General features: G+C 39.9%; 1 protein-coding gene across 2 annotated transcripts in view; it reads left to right on the top strand.

The window, feature by feature from the left end:
- Positions 1-24,323, top strand: part of LOC135945156 (protein O-mannosyl-transferase Tmtc2-like) — a 182,951-nt gene that overhangs the window by 96,961 nt on the left and 61,667 nt on the right. For both annotated transcript variants that reach the window (XR_010575406.1, XM_065492625.1), the window contains exons 3-4: positions 22,540-22,766; positions 23,724-24,283. Coding sequence is in view for 1 of the 2 variants with exons in the window: in XM_065492625.1 (XP_065348697.1) it covers positions 22,540-22,766; positions 23,724-24,283 (787 nt within the window). In the remaining variant the exon portion in view is untranslated. The remainder of the gene's footprint in view (positions 1-22,539; positions 22,767-23,723; positions 24,284-24,323) is intronic.

Here is a 24,323-nt window from a genome sequence, read left to right as displayed (position 1 = left end):
TCTGCAAACTTTTACCCGGAATCAAATGAAGCGTGCACGAGCCTACACCGCGAGTCGCTGCGCGGCATTAAAGAACAATCAGCGCCAATCGCATTACCGTTTCGCAACTAGGATTTGCTGCTGTAGTCTGCCGTGTTGAATAAGTGAAGAGTCGTTCGGATATGGCGTTGCTGCATTCTGACATCACTTCTGCATCGCGTGTCGTTGGTGCGAAGATGCATTTTCTTAATGCTTTTCGGCGAAAGGTGAAAGAAAAGCTTTTACTCAAAGTTTCTCACTATCTAGAACGACTTTTCACACTTTTTCATGCATAAATAAAATCTTTTGCAGAGCTATTGCAATTTAGTTGATGGAAGTAGGATATAAAAGTTTCCTTTTTCTAGAAGGAAAGGCGAAAAAGGCAAAGATGTAAATTGAATTGTCCTAATCACACAAAGAGGCATCAAAAAGGTATAATTTCTTAAATTCACATTCGCTATAAAAGTACAGCCTGATGAATTTTTGTTAGAGTGGATATATTATAGAGTCAGTTTTATTTTTCCATACGTAATAAATCATTCCATGTTGTTTGCTCCGGATTGAAAAATAAATCTGACCCTTTGTGCACTTGAAGACTTACAAGATGGCTGCCTAAAACAAGCTCAATCCCACTCAAAAGTTTTCAAGCGAAATTTCATTGTGCAGACAAAAACGAAGGCTTTCGCCAATTACTTCCGCTTTTGCAGAATACAAAAGTACCGTTGAAACCCAGGCCGGCAATTTTCATCTCCCCGGTGTAGTGTGCGGAGGAAAAAGGCCGTGCAAATAAAACGCGAAAGCGGTTCATTTTGGAAAAGTCCGAGGAGAGCCAGAGAGAGATATCCGCCGTTAAACAGGCCCAGAGCGGACGGCGCCGCCGACAAAGTAATAAACTAATTTGGCCAAATTCCCGGTAGGCTTGGGGCGTGTACGTCATTGGCCGATTAATTAGAACTGCACGGGTGGAATGTGTTGAGGAGTGACCACGCTACTGGTACCGCCGCTGCTGCTGCAAAGAAGAGTTTCTAAGCATGCATATATACATACACGCGGCGGGCTTAATTAAATTAGCTGTTTGCTCGGCGCACACACTTGTTTTATTAATGCATTTCGCATACATGGCGAATGATCGTCAGCACAAGCGGCTCGGAATTAAATTATTGCGGCACGCCGCCACTGAGGTGCCTGCCTGCCTGCCACTGAATTTCATCATCATTACACGCACGCTGCGTGTGTGTGTGTTATTGTGTACGTAGAACGCGAAACGCACGTCGGCGCCGTGTTGAAGCGTGCGCGTGTTTCTTCGCCAGTGTGGTAAATATTTGCACTTAATTGCAAATCGATGTGGTTGCCCTGTTAATTGCATTTCAATAATTCAGTGCCGAGAGTGCGTGATTAGCCCGATAGTGTTTGCAGTTGAAACCGACCGACGCTGCTCCATCGGATTATATTTGTTCAACAGCAGCTACACCTATTTAAACTGCTCTTCCTGCATGCCGTGGAAATTGTTCAGAAGCTTCTGCTCATCATGCGGAAAGCAGCATATTTCATTGTTCATTACACTGATTACACTGAAGAACTCATCTTATGAGTTGGTGCATAGTGTAATAGTTGATATTAATTAAACTGTATATCACATTCTTTAGAGCTTCCCTCTTGATAGAAATATTAAAATAATACCATCATGCCGTATGCGACCTGAAGACATAAGATAAATTTAAAAAAATCAATGGGATTTTAATTAGAGGCTGTTGTAATTCAAGTTAAAATAGGATTGATAAACCCCGTGGATATCCTCAATGCCAAAGCATAAACTAATACCAAGGATTCATTTAAAGCCAAAATTGACCAAGGTAATTGTGTAATTTTTTTGTTAGCAAGCTTTTTAAAGTGGTGAGGACTGTCTTTAAATCTACATTTACATCACAAACAAATAGCTTTTTGAAAATAAACCATTGATAGATTTTGAATTAAAATCTACCAATTAATAAGGTCTACATAAAAATTTTGGTGAATATTTTAATTTTAACTGTAGCAACAGGTTCTCTATTGAGTATTGTTAGCTGTAAAATATATTGCTGTAGAAATAACAACACGATCGAATGCATCAAATCGTCCTGGTCGAATTGATTGTTGACCTTTTCTTGTAACAAAGAAATTCGCGTTTGGTTGTTGAAAGTTACGCAATTTTACCGGGACCAGGACGAAATGCGTTTTCTAGCCAACATGCAATTCTGATATGTACTGTATTTATCAATTTTTTATATATTCTCTTTTAATAAAATTTTAAATCAGGCCATTAACTAAGCAAGGTTTGAAAGAAATTTGGGGATAGACATATTTTGAAGCATTCATTGTAAATTTTAATTTTACTGACCAGTGTTCTTTCATGGTTGTAAAATATTCAAATTAAATTACAGCTGCCATAATAATATGAAAACTGTTATACAAACCAGACAAAATATCAAATTTTGAGTTTCAGTGATGAGCGGTCTTGTTCCTTTCCAAAATGTTGCACAATCACCACTTGGCAAAAACAACAGACTTCAAAAGTGGACGGCTAATTAAAATTTAGCCAGAATCACCAAATTCCTTTTGTCGAAGAAGCAGCTTGCGCACTTGAAGGAGGGAAATGGTCCAATTAAAGCGCTCTCACAACATTTCCACCTGCAAGCAGGCGAATGTGGAGCTAAAAGACGCACTTCCAGTTGAAAGCTCAGCAGAGACCGGCGCGCGATCAAAAATTAAAATCAGCCTTCATAGGTGTGCCAAGACGGCGCGGATTCGCGCCTCGAGAGCAGTTTGGCGCTGCCTGCCGTCAACAATGCGCGCTGAAAGCACGATAATTAGCTTAGTGCTCTCGAGCCGCTCATTAGGCGGCGCGGATAATATGAATAAATTATTTCTCGAATTAGCCGTTGTCGCGCGCGAATCTCCGCGCGCGCACCGCGTTCCAGCCGATCTAATTAGAACGAACGCGCACATTACGTCCCCTTTCCAGCTCGGATATTTCCCCTGAGAGCGATTGACACGCGTGATAAGCAAACACGCCATTTAGTGTTTTGCTGCCCGCTTTCTGATTACATCCAGACGCACACACGTGACTTATACGCCCGTTTGTTTGCTGCCACCAGCATAATTACACACTTTTTCAATTAATCTAGCATCTACCTGTGCCAGGCTGGAAGGATTGATTTCGTGGCCGGCAAGTCTGACATTAGGAATTAAGCTACACACTTTAGACTTGTCACTTATCACGGGTCTTTGTTGCTATAAGTTTCATTTATTGCATGCAAATGATAGTGAAATGAATGACCACTCTTTTTTAGTAAGATGCTGATCTCATTTGGTTAATGTTAAATTTTATATCAAAAAAATTCTGCATATACACACACACACACACACAAAAATAATGGATATATGCGTGGTTAATCAAACAATTCACATATTTAAAGAGCCCAATCCTGAAAACATGCTTCTAAATGAGATTTAATTTCTAATTCAGATTTTTTCAAAAAAATTAATTTATAATATTTTCACCGGCATTAATTGATTATAGTTTAATTACGATAGCGTGTGCACAAATTTGGCTCTTCATTTTAATTTTTTGCCATCCATCCTCCCAACATACAAATTTAATTGATTTTTAACTCATCAATCTTTATGTAAACGATTCTTGTTCCCAAAAGTATGAGAACAGAATTTTGAGCTGGGGTCTTGCGGCCATCAGACCAAACACCATTTCCAGACAAAGACAAATTTTGCTCTTTGCGAAATTACATTTTCAACTATTAATGCGCTCGTCATAGTGACGTAAGTACAGCTCCACAAAACACGGTGCGCGCGTGCGAGTGTGTTGTTCCGAAATGTCTCATTTTTATCTCTGGCCACCCTCACGAGCGGATAATTACAGGCTAGAAATTTTTGTCGTGTTCCCGCTGATGGAATTTCTGTGTTTCGGAACGGCGGCACCTGCGTTCATTATTTTTTCATCAACGCGCCAGCCGACATTTGAGTTTTGTTGTTTGCCGTTTGCGCGAGTGTGAAATGGAACAAGCAGCGGGGTGATTACTGAATGTTTCACACGAACGAGCCGACCATTTTTGTCGCAGACAATCAAGTGGAACTGGACAGCTTTTGTTTGTGGAATGTAATTCTTGCTAAAAGGAAATAAATTCAATTCAAAAGCTCTGAATACAAATAAGGACTACGTGTCAGTTACAGTCTGTCATACCAAATGTGATAAAATTTAAATATTGAAGCAAAATGACACACCTTTTAGCCAAAATAACTTCAAACTTATTCGTGAAGTCTCGACGCTTCGAGAAATTAATTCTCTTAATAGCTGATTACATATTCTATCTAGGTTAAATTTTAAGGAGAAAATAAAACAACTGTTTCAAAACTTGTGCAATATGCATTTGAGATTAATTCTCTAATTTTACATCCAACACAAAACGATATCTATAAAGCTAAATCAACTAATACAATGGTTTACAATAACTGTGAAAATTATCGTTGAAAAAAAAATTAAAAATCTAAATTTACTATTAAACACACTAATGTGAGATATGAAAAATCTAAATTTTTCTAGATATCGCATACTTCTTACATTAGTTTGTGCTGCACGCAAATATCTTCTCTAGTAAGACAAGCGAGTAACATCAGAATTATTTTAATTTTTAAAAATTCTTTTGATAAAACGAGATGCGCGGCTCATTTTATTAGTTATGTTTGTACTAAAATTTTTTTTGGCTTTTGGAATAATACGCTGTAAATTGCTTCGCTTAAATAAAGTCTACTATAGAGAAGTAATCATGGATGTATATCAATAGCAGTGTCAGAACCCATTTTCAGGCCGAGATTAAATTTCTCGTCGTTTCCATTAAAATGCAATTTTCTGAAATCTGCGGCTCGCGTGACTCTTTTAATTTAGGCTGATCCGGAACGTGTTGGCCATGTCGCCTTTACTCTGCTGCTGCCTCACGGTTATCCGACGCCAGTAATGCCATTATATCTCGGCGCTGAGCTTTATAAACATAAAACGCCGGCCCAGATAGCAAGAGTAGCTGAGCGAGCGAGGGTTATCCAATTTTATCCACACAGCTCGCTCGCATCTCCATACTCCATACGCTCAGCATCGGAGCTAGAATTTTAAAAGCAAACTTATTACCTGCACGTTAAACTTCATTTGCCATGTACGCTTAATTTAAAGCAAACTGACTGACTCGCCCCTCGTCGCTCCGCCGCAGCCCCTCATAATTGGCTGCTTCATATTTGGTTCCCGCGAGACTGCAGCGGTGAAGCTCAACCCTGCTTTTGTTCTGCTTTTTTCCTTCTCTCGATGGGTTTTAATTTCAAGCTAAGTTTCAAGTTCAACCTCAATTAATTTAATAAAGAATCAAAAGGGTAATTTGAAACAGTTTTTTCGCCAAAAAATAGGCTCTATTTTAACTGCTTCTAAACGTTTTCTGTAGCGATATACTGTTCAAATTATCACATTTTCGGGGTATGCAAATTTATAACATTTTTTCAGCTTTAAAACAACTGAAAGGTAAAATTCTTATAGTTTTGCTTGCAATTTTCGATTACTTTTAGCAAAAATTTCATTGAAATCACTAATAAAGTTAAATTTCAAAAGCAGTTACTAAATAAAATAAAAATATAAACATTTTCATGCTTACCTGGCGAGTAAAATTAAATTAGATCCTATAGGCACTAAAAAATATTTGCTTTTAATTAAATTCCTAAGAAGCCAACAAAATTAGTTACATAAACTTTTACATAAAACAACATATTATCAAATAGAACCCACATATAACTGATCAGAAACAATACAATTTACTAAGACATACAATTTCCACACCCTTGTTGAAAAGCCTGTTAAAGTTCTATTTACTAAATGAATCATTGGGAATTGTTTGTTTTCAACACATACACAGAAACATCAAGTCACTGGCAAACGAAATTAATGAATATATTTTCGACGAAATCAGTTGCAGCACGAGAGCAATTACGCTAAATTGGTTTTCGCGAGAGGTATACAAACACGCGCACTTTAGAGAGAAAATATGCGCGCTGTATATTGAAATTCAATCAATAAACGAGGCGCGCGGTGTAGGAAGCTGAAGCGGCAGTGACACATTCCGCACACACACGCAAAATTGGGTAATTCAATCATCCGCTGGTGTAGGCAACAAAAAGAGCGCGTGCAGCCAATTTCAGCCAGTCCCAATATCGAATTCCACATTCGGCTCGTGAAAATTTTAATGAAAAGCACGCAGCTGCTTTGTTTGTGAGCTGATCATAAAAATTCTATCAGCCCACCCACGTGGAAAAGAAAATGCTCACACTGCTGAAGAACAGTGAAAGTTTTCCTCTTTCTTAAAACACATTGTAGATCCGTTTTTAGGTAGACCAGTTCCGATTTAGACAGTTTTTGGTTTATTTTTGTAAAATGTCTATTTTATTAGCAAAATTAAAAAAATAACACAGTAAAGCCAGTAGTATTTTTATCTGATTTTTAATTAAAAAATAAAGCCTAATTTACAATTTTACCATACTGTCAACTCACCAAGCAGCAACTCAGATGGTTGGATTATTTATTTAGAATACAAACCAAAGCAAAACTATGTTCTGGATCTACTTAAAAAATTTAAATCCTTTTAAAATATTGGTAAAATCAATTTTTCGAATCCGAATCAATTCAGATTTGGTCAATGCTCTGTTAGGAGCGAATTTGTTGGGTTTGGTAGCCAATTTTTCACAATTCTAACACACCGGTCCCGCTGTAAACGCATTGCGAGTCACGGAAAAGTGATCGGAACAAGCCGATAAGGCCCATTACCAGCACTCGACGGTGCAGGGGCTGAAATCCAAACTGGCTTGGCGCGGCGCGCGGTAAATAAGGCATTCGGCGCACGTTTTCGATGACTCTCGCTCGGCGGATGCTCGCCTGAGTCAATATTTGGCCAGATTTCGCTATTTGTCAGGTGCAAGACGGATCATCCGGCTCCGATGGAGGAGGAAAAAAATTTACACCGCCAAATTGCCGGTGTGCGCCCCGAGAAACAAACACAAACGCAGCGCCAGCAAGGCAAACAGACCTCTGAACTTTGTCGGGGATCAGCACGCGCGGGGCTTGCTATCTCAATTTGTTATTCATTTCGGCCGTGCAAGGGACTGGATTTGCATTTTATCTGCTCACGTTAGTCCAATTTTGTTGGTCGGAATGAATTAGCGGCCGACTGCTGATTAAATCAACATTGGAGTGACCTGGCAACGTCAGAATTATTGGAATTATTGCCTCAGTATTTTATTTCGATTCAATAAATTTTGATTTGTTTATGGATTTTGTTTGTATTGCAATGATTCATTTGTGGAAAGCACAAAATGTCTAAAAGTACACACTAATAAGCATTTGGTAATCAGCGAGTAAAATTGTATTTGTTGGCAGCAAGCAATCAAGTCATATTTAGTAGGAGGAAAAATTAGATATTGCATTATTCGTAATAATATAAGCATGATTTGTGAAAACACAAATATTGTGTTGTTTGAATAAAATTTTCGGTCAAATAAACCTTAAATATGTTTATTTATATTTAACGAATTCATTGAAATGAATAAATAATTGAAATTATATCAAAACAAACAAAAGTATAGAGAAATGTGAAAATAGTGATTTATTTTCATCTGCTTTTTAGCGCAAAAGAGTCGGATTTTAGAAAATTATCGATCTCAAAAATTATCTTCCCTTGTGCAAATAGCTGCTGGTTTTCTGTATCAGATATTTCGAGTGGATTTTCAAAGGGAAAGCTACCAGAGCATTAAAAAATAAAAAATGAGCATTGCAAGTGGTTGCTTTAAAAATTGTAAATACAAATTATCTGGTAAGAATTGTGGATTGAATGAATCGGTTCAAAGATAGCCCGGAACTCTACATAAACTGTGATCAAAATGAAATAGCCATATCAAATCTAAAAAATCTAATATTAAGCAATAACCATGTCTGCACATGCCTTCAAGAATATTAATTTGCCATAGGACAGAACAAATCAAATTATTGAAAATTGTAATATTATTAATTAAGTCTCGTACGTGAATGTATAAAATATTTTCTTAAATAAAATTTAACATATATATCACTGTTACTTCGCGCCTCACGTGCAAAAATCTTGAGAGTCCAAGAGGATAACTGATAAAATGTTTCAGCGGGCAAACTTGCTTCTTAAGTGAATTGTAACAGTGCTGTCAGCATGTGAAGGGTGGACGTAGCAATTTGTAAATTAATTGCGACACACGAAATTGGTGGAAAGGCAAACAGCACGCGCGAAAAGAGCCATCCAGGCCAAAACGCTGTGGCGAATTACTAAAGTTTATTCGATGGCTGGGCCAGAGCGAGCGAGAGAGCGGCATATTTACTTTGACGTCTTCGCTCGGCTAATTCCGGCCTGCATGCACACGTAGTCTTTGCAAAGCGAATTAATTAACGCGCGCGGCCCTGCTCCCCGACCACCGTCGCTGCCGCCATCGCCGCCGCGCCGGCAATTATCCGTGTTTTTTTCTGCCGTTTGAGGCGCGCGACTAGTGTCTGTCTCCGTGCCTCTAATTAATGACTGCCCCGTGTCTTTGATTTGTCTCTCTCTGTGTTTTGTCTCCTTTGATAAGCCGACCGAGATTGCATTTTCCGCCCACCGTACTCGCTGCTGCTGCTGCTGATAACAATAATAACTCTCAACGCCAGCCTCCTCCCACGGAGCAAATAACTCAGCCTGCGCTGCGCCCACTTATCGTCCGACCGCGCGGATTTGCACCTGTGTTTTGACTCGTCGCCACTTTTTCGCCCCCTCCGCGCACTTATCTTTGCTGAAATTTAATGCCGCTTTTTGTGTACCCACCATCCATCAAGCGGACGCGTTTTCCGCTAAGATAAAAACGAAGAGGAAATATACTACATCGCTGGTTTTGCTAACGTAATATGTTTGCTTTAAATGAAAAATTGTTATTACATAAGAATTTAAATTAAGGCTTAGAAGTATCAGTTGATTTTTTAATAAATTCACGAATGTATTTGAGGTCCAAGATATTAGATTTTAAAGTCAGTTCATCGAAAAAAAAATGTATTTTACTGAGTTAAAAAAGGTTAATTTGGGCATTTTAGGACAATTTTAGGCAAAATCAAAATTAGCAAGTTTCCATGAATATTTGATTTTTTTTCAAACTCTTGGTTACTAAGGCCAGATTGAAAATACTGACAGTTTTCTACGTGAATACAAATCAATGATGGTTTATGAATAGCAACATATTTTTCAAAATAAAATACTGTACGCCGAACAACGCCAAATTTATTTGCTGATTTGTAGTTTTTATGTGTTAGCAGAAAAGTGGTGGTTTTATGAAGGGAGGAAAAATAAATTATTATATTTTCTTGCATTTCCTCGCGGCGAAATTCATGTAGTGATCCACTTGTCAAATCACCTGGCTAGACGGCCTCGACAAACGTCGTCAGCTTTTAGGAGCGAATAAGAAATAAATTTTTAAGTCTGGCGACGCTGCAAATGGCCGTCATTCCGTTACTTTGATGTCCGTTCGCAGAAATGAGGACGCGCTGAAATAAAGGGCCGTTTTCCACTCTGCTCCTTCATACGGATGCGGTGGATCCTCTGCTTTTTTCCCTTCCGCCGCCTCCAGTTCCAAGTGAGCAGTCTGTCAATATTTTGCCCTGCTGACTCGTGTGTGTCATTTCCAGAAACAAATCGATTACACCGTCGCTGCGATATCATTTTTCTTTGCTGTTCTGCGGAATTGTCGGTGTGTGCGGCAGGCAGTAAACCTTTTAGCTTAATGACACGCCGCCCGCGAGCACCGCTTTTGATTTATTATTCACCGGGGAGTGAACGGTCTATTATTGCGGATTAGACACGTGAATGATATCGTCTCCTCATTGTCCAAGCAGCTTTGTGTGTTTGCCCTTAAACGCATTGCATAATTTGCAATCGAGCTCCCGGGGGTAGTTTCGTTCACCCTAAATTAGTTAGCCTATCGCTTAATCTATTTCCACCCTTACTACCTTTAACTTGCATTACGTGACAATCGTTAGAGGTTGACAAAAGCTCTTGTTTTATTACATTCATGATTAAACAAGTGTACTTTCCCAGATGAAAGGGGGAATTTCTTTAATAAAATAAAAATCAATATCATACACATGTGCCAGAACTAAATAAAGTCTTTTTATTCATTCGCTGCTAAAAATCCCGTGTTTGCAATATCAATTATTGAAAAGTTTTTTATTGTTTTTTTTCCTTGCAACTTAGCTGTAGAGAGTTAAATATTTAAAAAATGCGCTGGAGTGTGTAATATTAAAACTTGGGTCGGCAAGTGAGCGGAAAACTCAATTGAAAGCGCGTGTCTCTGGGCGACCTCTCAAAATTCCTGCTGCATATTTCATCCAGCGTGCTTGTATCGAGACAGAGCAGAGCAAACAAATAAAGTGCTTTCGCTGGAATGCCAGCACTCAAAGAGACAGAAAAGACCCGGGCCGCCATGCAGCAGCAAAAGCAATCAAAAAATCCGTGCATCGCGCAGAGTGATATAATTTTCTGCAGATCTGCTTTCACTCTGCTTATCGGGCAAAATCCAAGCCGGCATTCGGATTTACATGACAGCAAATGGATTCGAACCTTTCCACTCGCGGGGAGAGAAAAGCTCTGCTCTCTGTCTATCATTCTTTATTTATAGAATTCCATCCACTCTCTCCCGACCTGCTTTTTCCTCCGATTATGGTCGTGTATATCATCAAAGAATTCCACTCTATGCTGGCTAGAATACATATACACCGAGGCTCTTTGGTCTGCAGAGCGCGGCTCGCGACGACCGTCGTTAGCGGAGGCTGCTCGCTACCGCCGAGCAAATCCGTCAAGCCACTCGGTCTCTCTCTCTCTCATAACCTGCTTCTCGCTCCTCTTTGAGGCAGCAAAACTAGTAGCGCTGAGTGCCTGCCCGTGCATTTGCATGGTAATTCATCGTTAACACCCAGACGATAGTTCGCCGCAAACACCGCGCCGGATATATTTTCTCAGCCAACAGGAATTACACTATGGCTTATATATCAGCAAGCATATTTCAATTATAAGACAAAATGAAACGCGTCTAATAGAAGTGTTTCTCTGGGAATGAAACAATCTTTTGAGCTGGAATTAATTGATTCTTAATTCAAATCCCCATTACTTTCAAGAACAGACTGCGAAGTAATCAATTAGTGCACGCCTTTTTCAATTAAATAAATGCGTCTCACATCTCTCTCGGCCACTTGGATAAATAACACACAGTGCATAAAAATTCAATTAATACAGATATCCTGCAGCGCCAATAGAAATAAATATTATACCTAATTTTTGTGTTGAATAACACGAGGGACGGCAAGAATAGGCGAACCCTCAAGTGGACCCACGTGAATGACGTGTGTCAAGCAAGCAAGTTCCGTGTCGCCAGCAGACAGACAGCTTTTACGCCGAGGGCACTTGGTGCGCCAAGGGCCGTTCTCGAGCCATTCACACCCGATTTACCAAATAAATGTAGACAGCCGACGACGACTGCTTGGAAAGCAGCCTTTTCTATCCAGGCGAGACATTTTTGGTAATTTGGCCTGCTCAAAAGGAACCGACGGGGTGGAAGTTCTTGCTGTGAGTCTACTCATTGACAATGAGAGCCACATTTAATATTTGATTGGACCAATTATAGTAAAGCAATCTTTGTTGTACAAAATCAAATAATTGAGACCATTCTAAAAATACACTGTCGCAAGACATTCAAGCTCCGAAATACATCAACGCGTGTATCTAATAGCCACAACTCATTATTTAAAAAGATACCATGACCGGATGGTAAAATCGGGTATTTTCAGTGTGCTTAATTCATGATTTTTTTTAACTAGAAGGTTTTGAACCATGTCACGAATGTGAAAATGAAAACAAATTGATGTTACTGCTGGATCGAAGAACACAGTTTTATCCATGAAGGAAATTTAATTCTGTCGTAAATTCAAATAAAATGAAACAGTTCCGCGTTCTGCATTGAAAAGTGCACAGAACAACCAAGACTCTGTCCGGTCATACCAAATTAATGCTATTAATAGTATCATAGTTGGCCCATCTTTTTTGCTCTTTTTATCCCTGTCCGAGGACCGGGAAGGGCGCGCACTGCACTAGCACGAATGCTGAAACCCGGGTCCCAATAACACCGCGAACGGATAACATGGGCGCACCAGGCCGCACATTTCAGGGACCCAGCCCACTCAAGGGCCACTTGCCTTGAACAGTCAATATCCTGTCTACAAAGAAATCTTTTGGAGTACATTTTTTATTATCTGTAAATTGATAGAATTTTAGTTGCAACATTTTTCTAATAATCTAACAAAAATAAATTCAATTTTTCATGTACCTACGAAGTAAGGATGTTAACTTGCGCACCCATACCAAGAGCAAAGCGACCAGAGGCTTCAGGACCCAAGCTTACGATCCCAAACAACATATTATTCCGTTTTCAAAATCAAATTTCGATGCTTGTCTTTGTCCCCGTGACTTGATCAGTTTAAATGCAAAAAATATCTTCAGAATATTAAGAAGATAAAACGTGCATTAAATTAGCATGACTATATTCAAATGAGTATCTGAAAGGTTTATAAATGGTGGAGAATAAATCAGTTTGAGAAATGACAGCAAGAATCTGGACGGTTGGACGGCAAAGAAAGCAATCCAAAGCTGTCGGGTCGCGTGAGCTGTAATGTTGTCTCAGCAACAATGGTCTTGCGACCCAAGAAGGCGGATATCGATTGTTGCGGGTGCGGGGGACGACGGCGGGGGGTGGCTGCCGGCGCCGCGCACGACGGTCTGCATACTTTTCGGCGTTATTAGCATTCCGTCAGGCAGCCAACAGGTTAGGCACGCCGCCCATTGTACTCACTCGCACGCACGCAAAGTGCAATAACAAACACAGCACAGAGCCGAAATTGCAGGCGGCAGGAATGCGCGACGCATGCGCCACATTCGGCTGTCCGCCTCCGCCGCCGCCGGCAGCAGCGTCTTTAATTGCGAAAGTTTCAGCCGCCGCTATGAATAACTCTCGGACTAATTGTTCGAGCAGCGCCGACTACTAATTTGCCAATGGGCAAGCGATCGTGAAAATTTGTATGCACAACCGTCAGCGCCAAGTTTGCCCTCGACTTGTTTCAAACAATGCAAATTATCCCTTTCTGCCATAACTTTGTTGCGTCAAGGTCGAAATATTCGAACGAAGCGTGAGTAATGGCTCCATTCTCAAGAAAATTTGGATATCGAGAGTTGTTAAGCTACACGAAAAAATTCTTTAGTATTAAATTATGTGATGGGAATCATTCAAACTTTTTGACGGAAAATAACTTAAATATTATTTTATTTTGACTGTATATTTACAGAAATGCACGTTAAGATGATTCAATTCCATTGATAAAACGTTTTATCTCCAGTCTACCTTGAAAAGTTGTCAAATTATTTGAGGATATAGTTTGAGCCACAATTAGGTCAAATAAAGTAAATATTATTTTATCATCATCAATTAAACAAATATGTATTGTGTTGTTAGCTAAATAATCCCCTCTCTATGTTCATTACCATCTACTTGGTAAGTTGACCACAGCTTAATGCATATGTAATGAAAGTTTCCACTCGATTAGCCTACACCTTCAATGACACTTAGCCTTGCGAGCTCAGGTCAGTCGATGGTTAAACGATGCACTCGCTCGGTGATATTTCGCAATCAACGCCCGCACACGGTTGAGCTTAATCACCTCTTTGCAACAGTATGCAACCCGGGCGTCGTAACTGATGAGCCGGTTGCCTATGCAACAAATGCTGCGTGGGTCTTGAGAGGGGCCCTTCTTCACTTCGCCCGACCACTTTAGCAAGGATTTTTTAAACAGCTCAAAAGAGAAAGATTAATTTTAAAGCCTCTTAAAATGCTCGGCAGTCAAAATTTATAATTTTTGTTCGATATTATTTGGGCAAAATAAATTTATGCTCATTTATTTGTTTAAAAAAATAAAATCCGCAACTAATTGAAAACCAATACCAATAGCTTTCATAAAAAAGCAAATCCATATACAAAATTTTAAAACGAGAAACAATTATTTCTTATTCTACCTCACTTTTTTCCGAATTTACCTAATTATTTTACATCTACGGATACTTTCCTTAAAAGTTTGTGTTCCGTCGCAAATAATTAATTTATATTGTGAAACAAAGAAGTGACTTGTTGAAATGATCTTGACTAAGCACCATTAAAGTCCAAATTCACTTCACCTTCGTGCTGCGCGAAACAAAGCGTACGCATTGATTTGCTTGTTTTTTGCAAGTGGCGCAAAAAGCGGGACAAAGCGGTGATTTCGCACACGTGGCTGTGAATCGAGCAAAGTGTCCTTGAGGCGGAAAACGCCAGCTTTGGGCTATAGTGCGCGGGATTAAAAACGAGATAAGGCATGATTTGCGTAGAGAGTGCGAGTGTTGCGGTAAACACAAAATTGGAATGTGCCTTATCTGCCGGCGAATTGGGAGTGCTGACCAAACAACAGCCAGCGTCGCGATGAATATTCAAGCAGGCCGCGCTCGCACTCGCGCGCGCAGTGTCATTCATTATTCAACAATTTACATACTTAAGACTGCCGGCAGTAATAAAACCGGCCGGGCCACTTAAAAGCGGCCATAAAAATTGTAAATTTCGGTCCAAATTATTCAAACGGGGATTAGAGAGCGCGGGCGAAATAAAACCCTTCGCGTTCTGCCAGCGGCATTCCCTCGCTCGCTCTCTCATTGCGAGAATAAAATAAATATGCAAGGCGGAAATAAAACGCTTTCAGCCCACTGGCCACCGGGACAATTGGAACAAAAAAGCGCACTTTGTTGTTTACGCGCGCGTGCTTCTTCTCTCGCAGCGACGGACGGAAACAAAGGTTCGGTTGTGCGGGTGGCACGCTACTCGCTGCTATTCAGGTGCAATTGCATTTGAATATGAAAGTGTACTCACACAATGAGAGCAGAGCAGTCGACTAAACAGCAACCTTCTTTCTCCTCTTTGCATCTATAGCAATAATTTTTTCCCAATGAATTTTTCCTGAAATATTTACTTTACCACTTTTTTTGTTGTTGCCAACTCGCTGAATTTGATTTATGTTAGAGATAATTCTAGCCTTTCAAAATGTTACTTTAAAGGGGATTAATACAGGGCAACAATTGAAAATACATTGTTGGTCACAGTAAGAAATTGATTAAATTGTTAGATTTACAATGTGTTGTGCAATTTTGAATTGAGGATCTTGCTGGAGATAAAGTTTTTTTCCTATATACTCCAAAATTTACAGCACTTGACCATATTTTCTTGGCAGATTTCATCGAGACGGTTCATGACACTTTTTGGGGAAGCTATATAATATGTAGTGAAATAAAATAAGATTTTATTTCACTACACTACTAGATTTTATTTTGACCGCACAGAGGGGTCGAGTTGTAAAGGTGATAAGAGGGGGAAAGGTGGCTCTTGCAAAGTAGGCCGGGAGACAGCTATTTGAAAGCACACCAACTTTGCAGCCACTTTTCTACAACAATTACTACTCTACCTACACAAATTTTACCTTTAACTAAATTCGTAGGAATTAATTTATGTATTGACAGCAAGGATCTTCCTGGATTTTGCTTATCAATTCTCATCAAGTATGCGTGTGTATCCGAAAGAGTGGTAATTTAAATTAAATCATTTCCAAATACAAAAAATCGCAAAATTCAAGAAGAATGTTGATTTAATACATTGTCTATGGAAATTTTCAATATCGTGATTAAATTATTCCACTAGAATTTGGTCATGAAACGTAAATTCGAGCCAGTATATTTCAGTGAAACGTGAATCTAGTACGAAGAACAGACATCAAAGGCCAAGCTTCATGTCACCCATCTGGTGGCGTTCGCGGGCACTGCAAAATTGCTCGATTTGAATAAAACCATAAAACGCGGCGCACGTTTACTCCTGTTCCCATGTAAATATTTTGATCAGCCCAGAAGACAGAGCTACCGTTTCTTTCGACTAGCAACCTGTTTGTTTATATACGCAAGCTCCCCCGCACATCTACAATTGACGAAATAAATTGCAAACAAGACCGGAGGGCAATTTCTCTCGGTCGAAAATACACAAATAATGCGTCGCGAAATAGAAAACCCCCCGGCGCAGAGGGGGAGAAACAAACTAGCAGCTAACAGGCTGTGCAACACAGATAAGAGAGCAGGGAATTTTTTCCGAGCCAAATTAACTGGTGACGTCACCGATAGCATCTTGCCGTTGTGTTTTTGTGCTTGCGTACAAACAAATAAATTACTGCGCTGCATAAACATTAAAAGCAGGCAGCTCCCCTCGGGCCCGGGCGTTGAAACCGCGGGCGCACTATCTCGCCTTTTTTGCTGCGTCTCGTACGTATTTATCGTATGCAGTGCGCATCTAAATAATAAGCGGGCAGAGAACACTCGGCAAACTTTTGTTAATTAACTCCCTCAAGTCCAGCTGCCTCTGCGGTGTAATTCAGCAGCACCGGAGTAAAAACGGCGGCGGTGGCGGCGTCGTTGAGAGCGCAAAAAGCAGCCGAGTCGCAGCGCAGCCATCATTTCCGCTCAAATCCCTGGAGCAGGCACGTGAAAAGATATCATTGAGTGTGTGCCAGCCAGCCTCTCTCTCTCTCTCTCTCTCTCTCTCTCTCTCTCTCTCTCTCTCTCTCTCTCTCTCTCTCTCTCTCGCTCCCAATGCCGGGATATGATGAAAATTTGCTCGAAAACGAATCGTGTGTGGCGATATAGGCCTCGTCGTCAGGCTGTTTGTCGCATCAGAGCCCCGCGACGCCCCACCCTGTCTTTGATCTTTTTGACATACGCGAGCTGCAGACCGGTCGCGTGAAAATAATCGAAAGCACGAGTTCTTTTACAGTTCTTTTCTTTTTCAGAAGGAAGTTTTTGCGCTGAATTTTTATAGCAGACTGACAGGTGAATGTTCCATTCGCAGAAAATTTTATGACATTGTAACGCAATCGTAAAGCGTGCTTTGAAGTATAGTCGCTATCCCACAGTCCTACAGTTGCTCTGTTAAAAAACTTTTCCTCGTGACACAACATTAAACACCGGATATAAAATCGAAGAGTGAAAAACATATTTTGTTTGACATGAGTTACGAATTAAGTGATTAGGGGGCTTAGTTTAACGAGAAGTTAGAAAATAAGAATCAGATTTTTCCGGGAAACCCTATAGATGACCGTGTTACAAATAAAGCACTCAAAAATATAAACGGAAATGCGAGAGTTCTAACAAGCTGTTGGATTAAGATATTTAGCCAGGTATGTTTAATTGATCCATGTATTGGTATTAAATTTTTACCATTTTTATGTTATATTTATTATTTTTAATATTAAATCAATCTCTAGTTTATCATGTCACCTTAAAAATTAAGAAAATTAATTTTAAAATTAACATTTGGCGTTTTTTCGCTATTCCACGATACAAAAAATGAACAAAATTTATCATTACCAGCACACAAAGCAAATCAACATTTTCTGTAATAGAGTTATAGAAACCATTATAAAAAAGAAAATGATTTCAGGGAAATACCATGCATTGATATAAAAGCCAGTAAGATTGCGCATTAATAAACATATTAAAAGAATCAGTTTGAAAGATAATTTTTAACTGAGCGTCGCGGGTGTCTACCTAGATTTTTATGATAGATAAATATAAGAGCGAGAGTCGAGAGCCGCAGCAGTATGATGTTTGTCCGGTAGTGGAGATGAAAAAGCAGCAGCCAGCCGAGTGATATTGGGCAGTGGGGACGGCTGCTAGCGAGAATCTGCCGCAAATCAAACACAGCACGCATCAGATTGATGAAATAGAACTCGACGCGGCGCTCTCTCCTTCACCACCACCACCACCACATACGGCTCTCTTTCTGCCCTTCGGCGCTCAACTTGACTCTTCTCGCTCCTCTGCCGTCCCATATTCGTGTGTTAATACCGTCTTTTTTTGCCTCAGACGAGAGCAACAATTCCGACAAAGTTTCCCTAATTTCCCAACTTTTCCCTCTCCGGTGAAACGGATACTTTCTTTTTAATTAAGGAGCGATCCAAAAAGTGGCGCGATACGTGCCTTCCGTCCTCTTCTGCAGCAAATATCAGCCTCTCCTCAATGGCCTCTCTAATGGATGGATATAAAATTCTTTCTTGAACAGCGTAGAGTGCCTATTCAGGGGGCCAACCACAGGTCAAAAGCAAGGTGGCTGTGGGGAATTCATGTCCAAATTAAGTTAATCGTCACTCTTTATTGCAAATAATGCGAAAAATTTCATTTTAAAAATTTACTCTCTTCAAAACTGCAAACTCGGTTTCTCCTCATAGGTACCGAATAGCATTTTTTTTAAATCTTTTATAAAATTATCAATCTGAATTAACGGGGAAATTCACAAGTTGGTCGGACAAATGACAATGCTGAAATAAATTCACCACACAACAAAAAGTCAAGTGCTTTTTCGTTTCATTTGAGTCTCTGTTTCTTCATTTTAATCATTTTCACCACTCTGAAAATTCCTATTTTGTATAATTGTATTAAAAGTTTGCAAGTAAATTTTAGCTATCTTAAAATTATTTTTTAATTAATTTATTTCGCTTGCTGTTTGTTAAGTAAGCTTCACAGCCTACACAAAATTTTTTTAAAAATTTGAAGTTCATTTTTGAAAACACTACTATAATGAGGAAATTAAAATAATTGATCTGTTCAAAATAACTATTTTATAATTTGTTTTCCAATTTTTGCATATTGTGCAAAAAGTTTGGTTCATATGCCTGTTGTACATATGGGGAGCTTTCCCTTCTCAATATTGATCTGCAGCAGTTGCTTCATCATCTCGAGCGAGCATATTATGTGTGTTTTGCGGCACCCATAAGTCAAGCAACTGTTTTGTATTCCACGCTTGTTGTCGCTGGGAAACTGCTGGTGTGACGTTCCTCTCTCTCTCTCTCGTTCTCTTTCTCTCGGCGCTCTCGAGAAAGTCGGGCATAGAGCAGCCCTCCTGGCCGCCAACCCACCCGCCCCGACCACGCCCTGCTGTGTTTACCACCCTGCTAATAATACCTGCGACCGAACACCACCCGCCCAACATTCCCCAACCCGTTTATGTCTCTCGCTAGTGTACTTTTAACTGCTGACGGACGATTTTTCTTGTTTTATTCGCGTCGCACCAACCCCCGCTGCTACAGCTACCAAAGTGGCAATGAAAACACGCGGAGCTTGCTGAAACATTACTCTCGGGATGGTCGTTCAAAATCCACATGGTCCGTCGTCGCTCTTATTGATCGCGTCTTTTGTAATATCAACCTGAACTTTTGGCTTCATTTTCGACCCACCAATCGTTTTGCGTTATCTTTATCTCACGCAGTAACAGACATAAAGGAGGAAAACATACTGACAACAAAAAGAAAAATTTATAGGGTAGCACACAGATAAAAATTTAATGTCTTGCTGAAATACTTTAAAAATAATTTATATTTATTAGCAAATGCGGAGTGACTGAATTAATTTTGGTGTAAAATTTGAAATTTAAACTTGATTTACTGTCAATTTTATATTTTTTCAGGCTCTAGTTCTGAGCTTTTTGCACATATTAAAATGCATTTACTCATATAATTCTCACATTCATTCATACTCATAAAAATTGTAAGTGAAATATAATTTTAATTATTATTTTGGGATAGATATTTTTGATTCGTTTTAACTTTTAATTTATTGGTATTAAGAAACTAGAACAATACACATTTTGTATCAACCATTTTTTCTCTGTCGTCTGCTTTGCAATTTGGCATGAAATGATCACGAATTAACTTTTTTATAAAATTAACTGAATTTTGCATCTTAAATCGAACAATTTGATCAAAATTGTTCACTCTTCTTGTGCAAAAAACAACTGAATTTGACTTTTTAAAAAGTTATAAAGTTGACCTAACATATGGATAGAAATACCGTTTGAATAGGCTCCAAAACCGATTTAAAAAGAGTCTAAATGGAACAAAATATCGTCTAAAAGAGCCGTCTATTTTGTGTTGAAATGCAAATGCTTTAAAATCAATTCTTGTGTTACTGCATTAAGAGTAAGGTTTATTTGGAAATAATTATTTTTCGAGCGACTAACCCAAAATGAAAGCCCACATTTCACCTGTAATTTTTCCTCTCCCACACCTATTTGAAGCACCAAGCGTGCCATTTTCCCTCGTCTGACAGCTATTTTTAGCCTTTTCAACTGGCTAAAATATCGCTCCTCCGCTTCCTAAATTGAGTTTTAACCGAACCAATTTGCGTTTTTCCCCTCGGACACGCTGCCGTCCATTAGTCGGCTGAAACAATCCGCTCGGCACATCACTTTGACAGCCGAGAGTATATTTCATCTAATTAGAGCAAACTATTAGGCCGTGCATCGGCAAAAAGGCTGCGATATTGCATGCATTTGAATATAGCAACCATGATGATTTACGCTGCTCGCCGTCGAGCGTTTAATTTGCATCATTATTAATAAGCGTATGTAGACTAATACACATATAAATTGCGCTGTCTGGATGCATCCGGTCAGCAGTCGTGACAGGCACGGACTGGGCCGCCAGTAAAACAAATTGAAGGGGTTGAGTGCTGCAAATGCGAGTTTGGAAAATAAATCCCTATAGAAATCAAAGGTCTATTTAATTTTATAAATACATTTTTAAACGGCTTCATTGGAACGGATTTCCAAACGTTGGTAAAATATTTTTATTACCTTATATTTTTGTCGTATTCAAATACACAAAACAATACATTAACACCAACTAAAACATATGTACAACAAACAATGAACAATAAAATGAAGTAAAGGCTTTATAAATAATAAGTACAAAAAACAAACAATAAATATTTATATCACTTCCATGTGTGTCTTAATTTTTCTCTGATGCAATTTGCCAACTGCGCATTATATTATTATAGACATTGCACCATTTGAAATAGATTTTGAATGTTGTCATCCAGTCCGCAGCTGGAGAAACACACTGAGTGCCGGAGCTAACAGAAAAAGCGAGTTTTGATAATGTATCCATTGCAGATGTACATAAAATACAGACACACTCGAGCGGTTTAATGACGCGCCACTCGTTTGATTAACTCTGAGCGGCGCGCAGTTTTCATGTTTTTCGAGCGCGCGCGTGTCTGTCTGTGCGCTGCTGAGAGCCAGCTTTCACCCTTTATTCCTTGGGCTAATGAGGCTCGAGTGACAATTCAAATCCTGCCAAATGGCTCAGCAACACAATATTACACGCCGTTACGTTTTGCTGCAGCGCATTCGAACACATTCGCCCGCCCGGCAGACTGGGGCAGTGCTCTACGCGATTTGCCGATGGAAAAAGTCAAGCTCGATGCTGCTTGCTTGCTTGCGACTCGAACATTTTCTTGTCAAATCGGGGAAACGACAAATGACGCGGAAAAATTTCTGCTTAAATGAGGCGAACTTGTTTTTTATCTCCGCTACTAAGCTCTCTATTTCTACCAGCTATAGGATCTGATGGATATTAGATTTTTTGCTAAAAATGCAAGCTTTGCAACAGAAATATGGTCCACGTCCTATCAAAACGAAGTCACAGTTTATATAAGGCTTCATAAAAATTGAGAATTTGATCGAAGGACTGTGCATTTTGGTTTATTTATTGTCCCTTAAAAGGATATTGTATTTTTTTTTAAATTGTTTCATTTCCGTTTTCTATCAAAGTGTAAAGGCTCATAATTAATTAATTCCGGTAAAATTTCAATAATCATGAAATTCTGCGGTATTTACACAATTTTTAATTTAATAGGAAAAACCACTTCTTGGTAAACACAGCTGGTCCATGGTTCGTTCTCATTAATTATACCAGAAATATATTTAATTAAATTAAACGCGCGCAGCCCAAATGATTTATTTCTACTTAGGCTAAACAGAAATCAAAAGCCTCTATTTTAATTTTTGCTTCCTCGTTGCATTGCCCCTTTAGACACTTTTCACTCGCTAACGAAATAGCTCACATTATCGCTTTTCTCTGCCGAATATATCGAGTCCCTGCTCGGTCATTAACGCGCAAACAGCAGCGATTTGGGCAACTCTGGCTTTCAACATTTCTGAATATTCAAACGCACATTTCCATACACATTCCGTGCGGCTTCAATACCATATTCGCGCTAGCGCATTGGCATGTTTATGTTAATAACCCGGCCTTTAATGCTTGCTCGTCGTTTTGATTCTCTTTATATTTCTTGATATTTGCGGCTTCGGCCGCGATTTCTGCTTTTATGGCAGGTGCCGTGACGACCCAGTCAAATTTTATTCCTTTGCAGTCAAAAGTTACGAGACGGGAATAAGCAATCATTGTTACAAAATTTCCATTCGAATTGGCCAATAACGCAGCTTTCAACTCATTTGTTACAGAGGGTGAACCGCGGCCTGTCGGAGAGCTTGCTGGTGCTGGCGGCCGGCCTGGGCGTCCTGCTGCAGACCAGGCTGTACCTGATGGGCGGCCAAGTGCCTGAGTTCGCCTCCTGCGACAACCCTGCGGCCCGGTCCAAATCGCTGATGACCAGATTTCTCACCTTTGCCTACTTGCCAGCCTTCAACATGCTCCTCATGGTGTTTCCCAAGTGGCTCAGCTTTGACTGGTAAGTTTTTTTTACAAATTTTGCATTATACTTTGAAAGTAGAGTTTTAAAATTTCTATATGATTTTTTTATGAAACCCAAAATGGAAATTCAGCAGGAAATAAAACGATAGTAAAATTCATGAAAACCATATAAAAACTATTTTTCAATGGAATTAAAATGTAGCTTCTTTGTTGTATTGTGAGCTGTTTATTTCTACCAAAATTTACTGCTAAACTAGTATAGAGGCTGCTATAGGGTGTTTCAGCTCTAATTCATGAGCTTCCTGTCTCGTATGATAGATGAGGGAACTAGCCGAGCAGGAAATTCCTATAGAAATACAGGAAAATAAACAGTTCACTTAGCTAACTATATAGGCACCGAAGAAGCTGAATTTAATTTCAACTGAAAAGAATATGACACCCCCAAGTGCTCCTGCTTTCATTTGAATTTACCGACAAATTAAAAAACCTGTTTGAGCATAAATTCTAGATTAAACTCATCTTCAAAAGCATAAATTCAAGAAAAACGTGTTCAATATGTGTTAAAAAAATCACATCAACAAAATTTATTCAAGTTTCCATTTCTTAGAAATCGACACCACAATGATTGCAGATAGAATGGACTTTCTATTTCTTTTGAAGAAAGAAATCTCGATTCTCAAAAGATATTCATTGCTTTTGCCACTCGAAAAAGCACAGTTTTGGATCAAATTTCTACTGCAAATATACACGACAGCTTTTGTCAAGCAAATATTGGATTTTTCTAAGAGATGCGCAAAACCAGTCTAGTATTTGAACTTTCAAATGTGTCATGAATTTTTAAGCATTCCGACGCTAGTTGAAAAATCAATTCACTTTCTACATACAAAACCAACTAATTTTCCCACTTTGGTTTGGTCGATGATTTTGACGATAAATTTCCTTAAAATGACAAATTGTTTAATTTCCTATATATTCCTTGTTGCATCTTTCACAGGTCGATGGAAGCCATTCCCAGGGTGAAATCCATTTGGGACCCGCGCAACCTGTTGTCGGTGGTGCTGTACTACGGGTTATTCCGTGCCGGCCGCCGTCTCCTGGCTCTGCTCCGCCGCCCCCAGCACCCGCAGCGGCCGAGCAAAGTGGCTAAGCGGTGCACAGTGTGCCACTTGTCGTCCGGGGGACACAACAACAACAACCACCCAACGCCCAAGGTGGCGGGCAAAGTGTTCCGGCCGCCCAAGGGCGCAGAGGCGGCCCTCGTGGGCCTGGGACTGATTTGCGTACCCTTCCTGCCCGCCTCCAACCTTTTCTTCTACGTTGGCTTCGTGGTGGCCGAGCGGGTGCTCTACATCCCCTCGGTCGGCTACTGCCTCCTGCTGGGCCAGGGGGCGGCCGAGTTGTGGAGGCGGGCCGCCCCCAAGCAGCGCAGGGCCCTCTTCATGGCTGCGCTCGTCCTGCTGGCCGCCTTTTCGGCCCGCACCGTGCAGCGCAACCGTGACTGGAGCTGTGAGGAGAACTTGTACCGCTCCGGAATTCCCATCAACCCTCCTAAATGTGAGTGTGCTCTTTTATTCACCACACATCATTTTTGCAT

Source organism: Cloeon dipterum, chromosome X, assembly GCF_949628265.1.
Source record: "Cloeon dipterum chromosome X, ieCloDipt1.1, whole genome shotgun sequence".
Classification (NCBI taxonomy): domain Eukaryota; kingdom Metazoa; phylum Arthropoda; class Insecta; order Ephemeroptera; family Baetidae; genus Cloeon; species Cloeon dipterum.
Note: the sequence above shows the minus strand (reverse complement) of the source record. Positions and strands in the feature narration are given on the sequence as shown.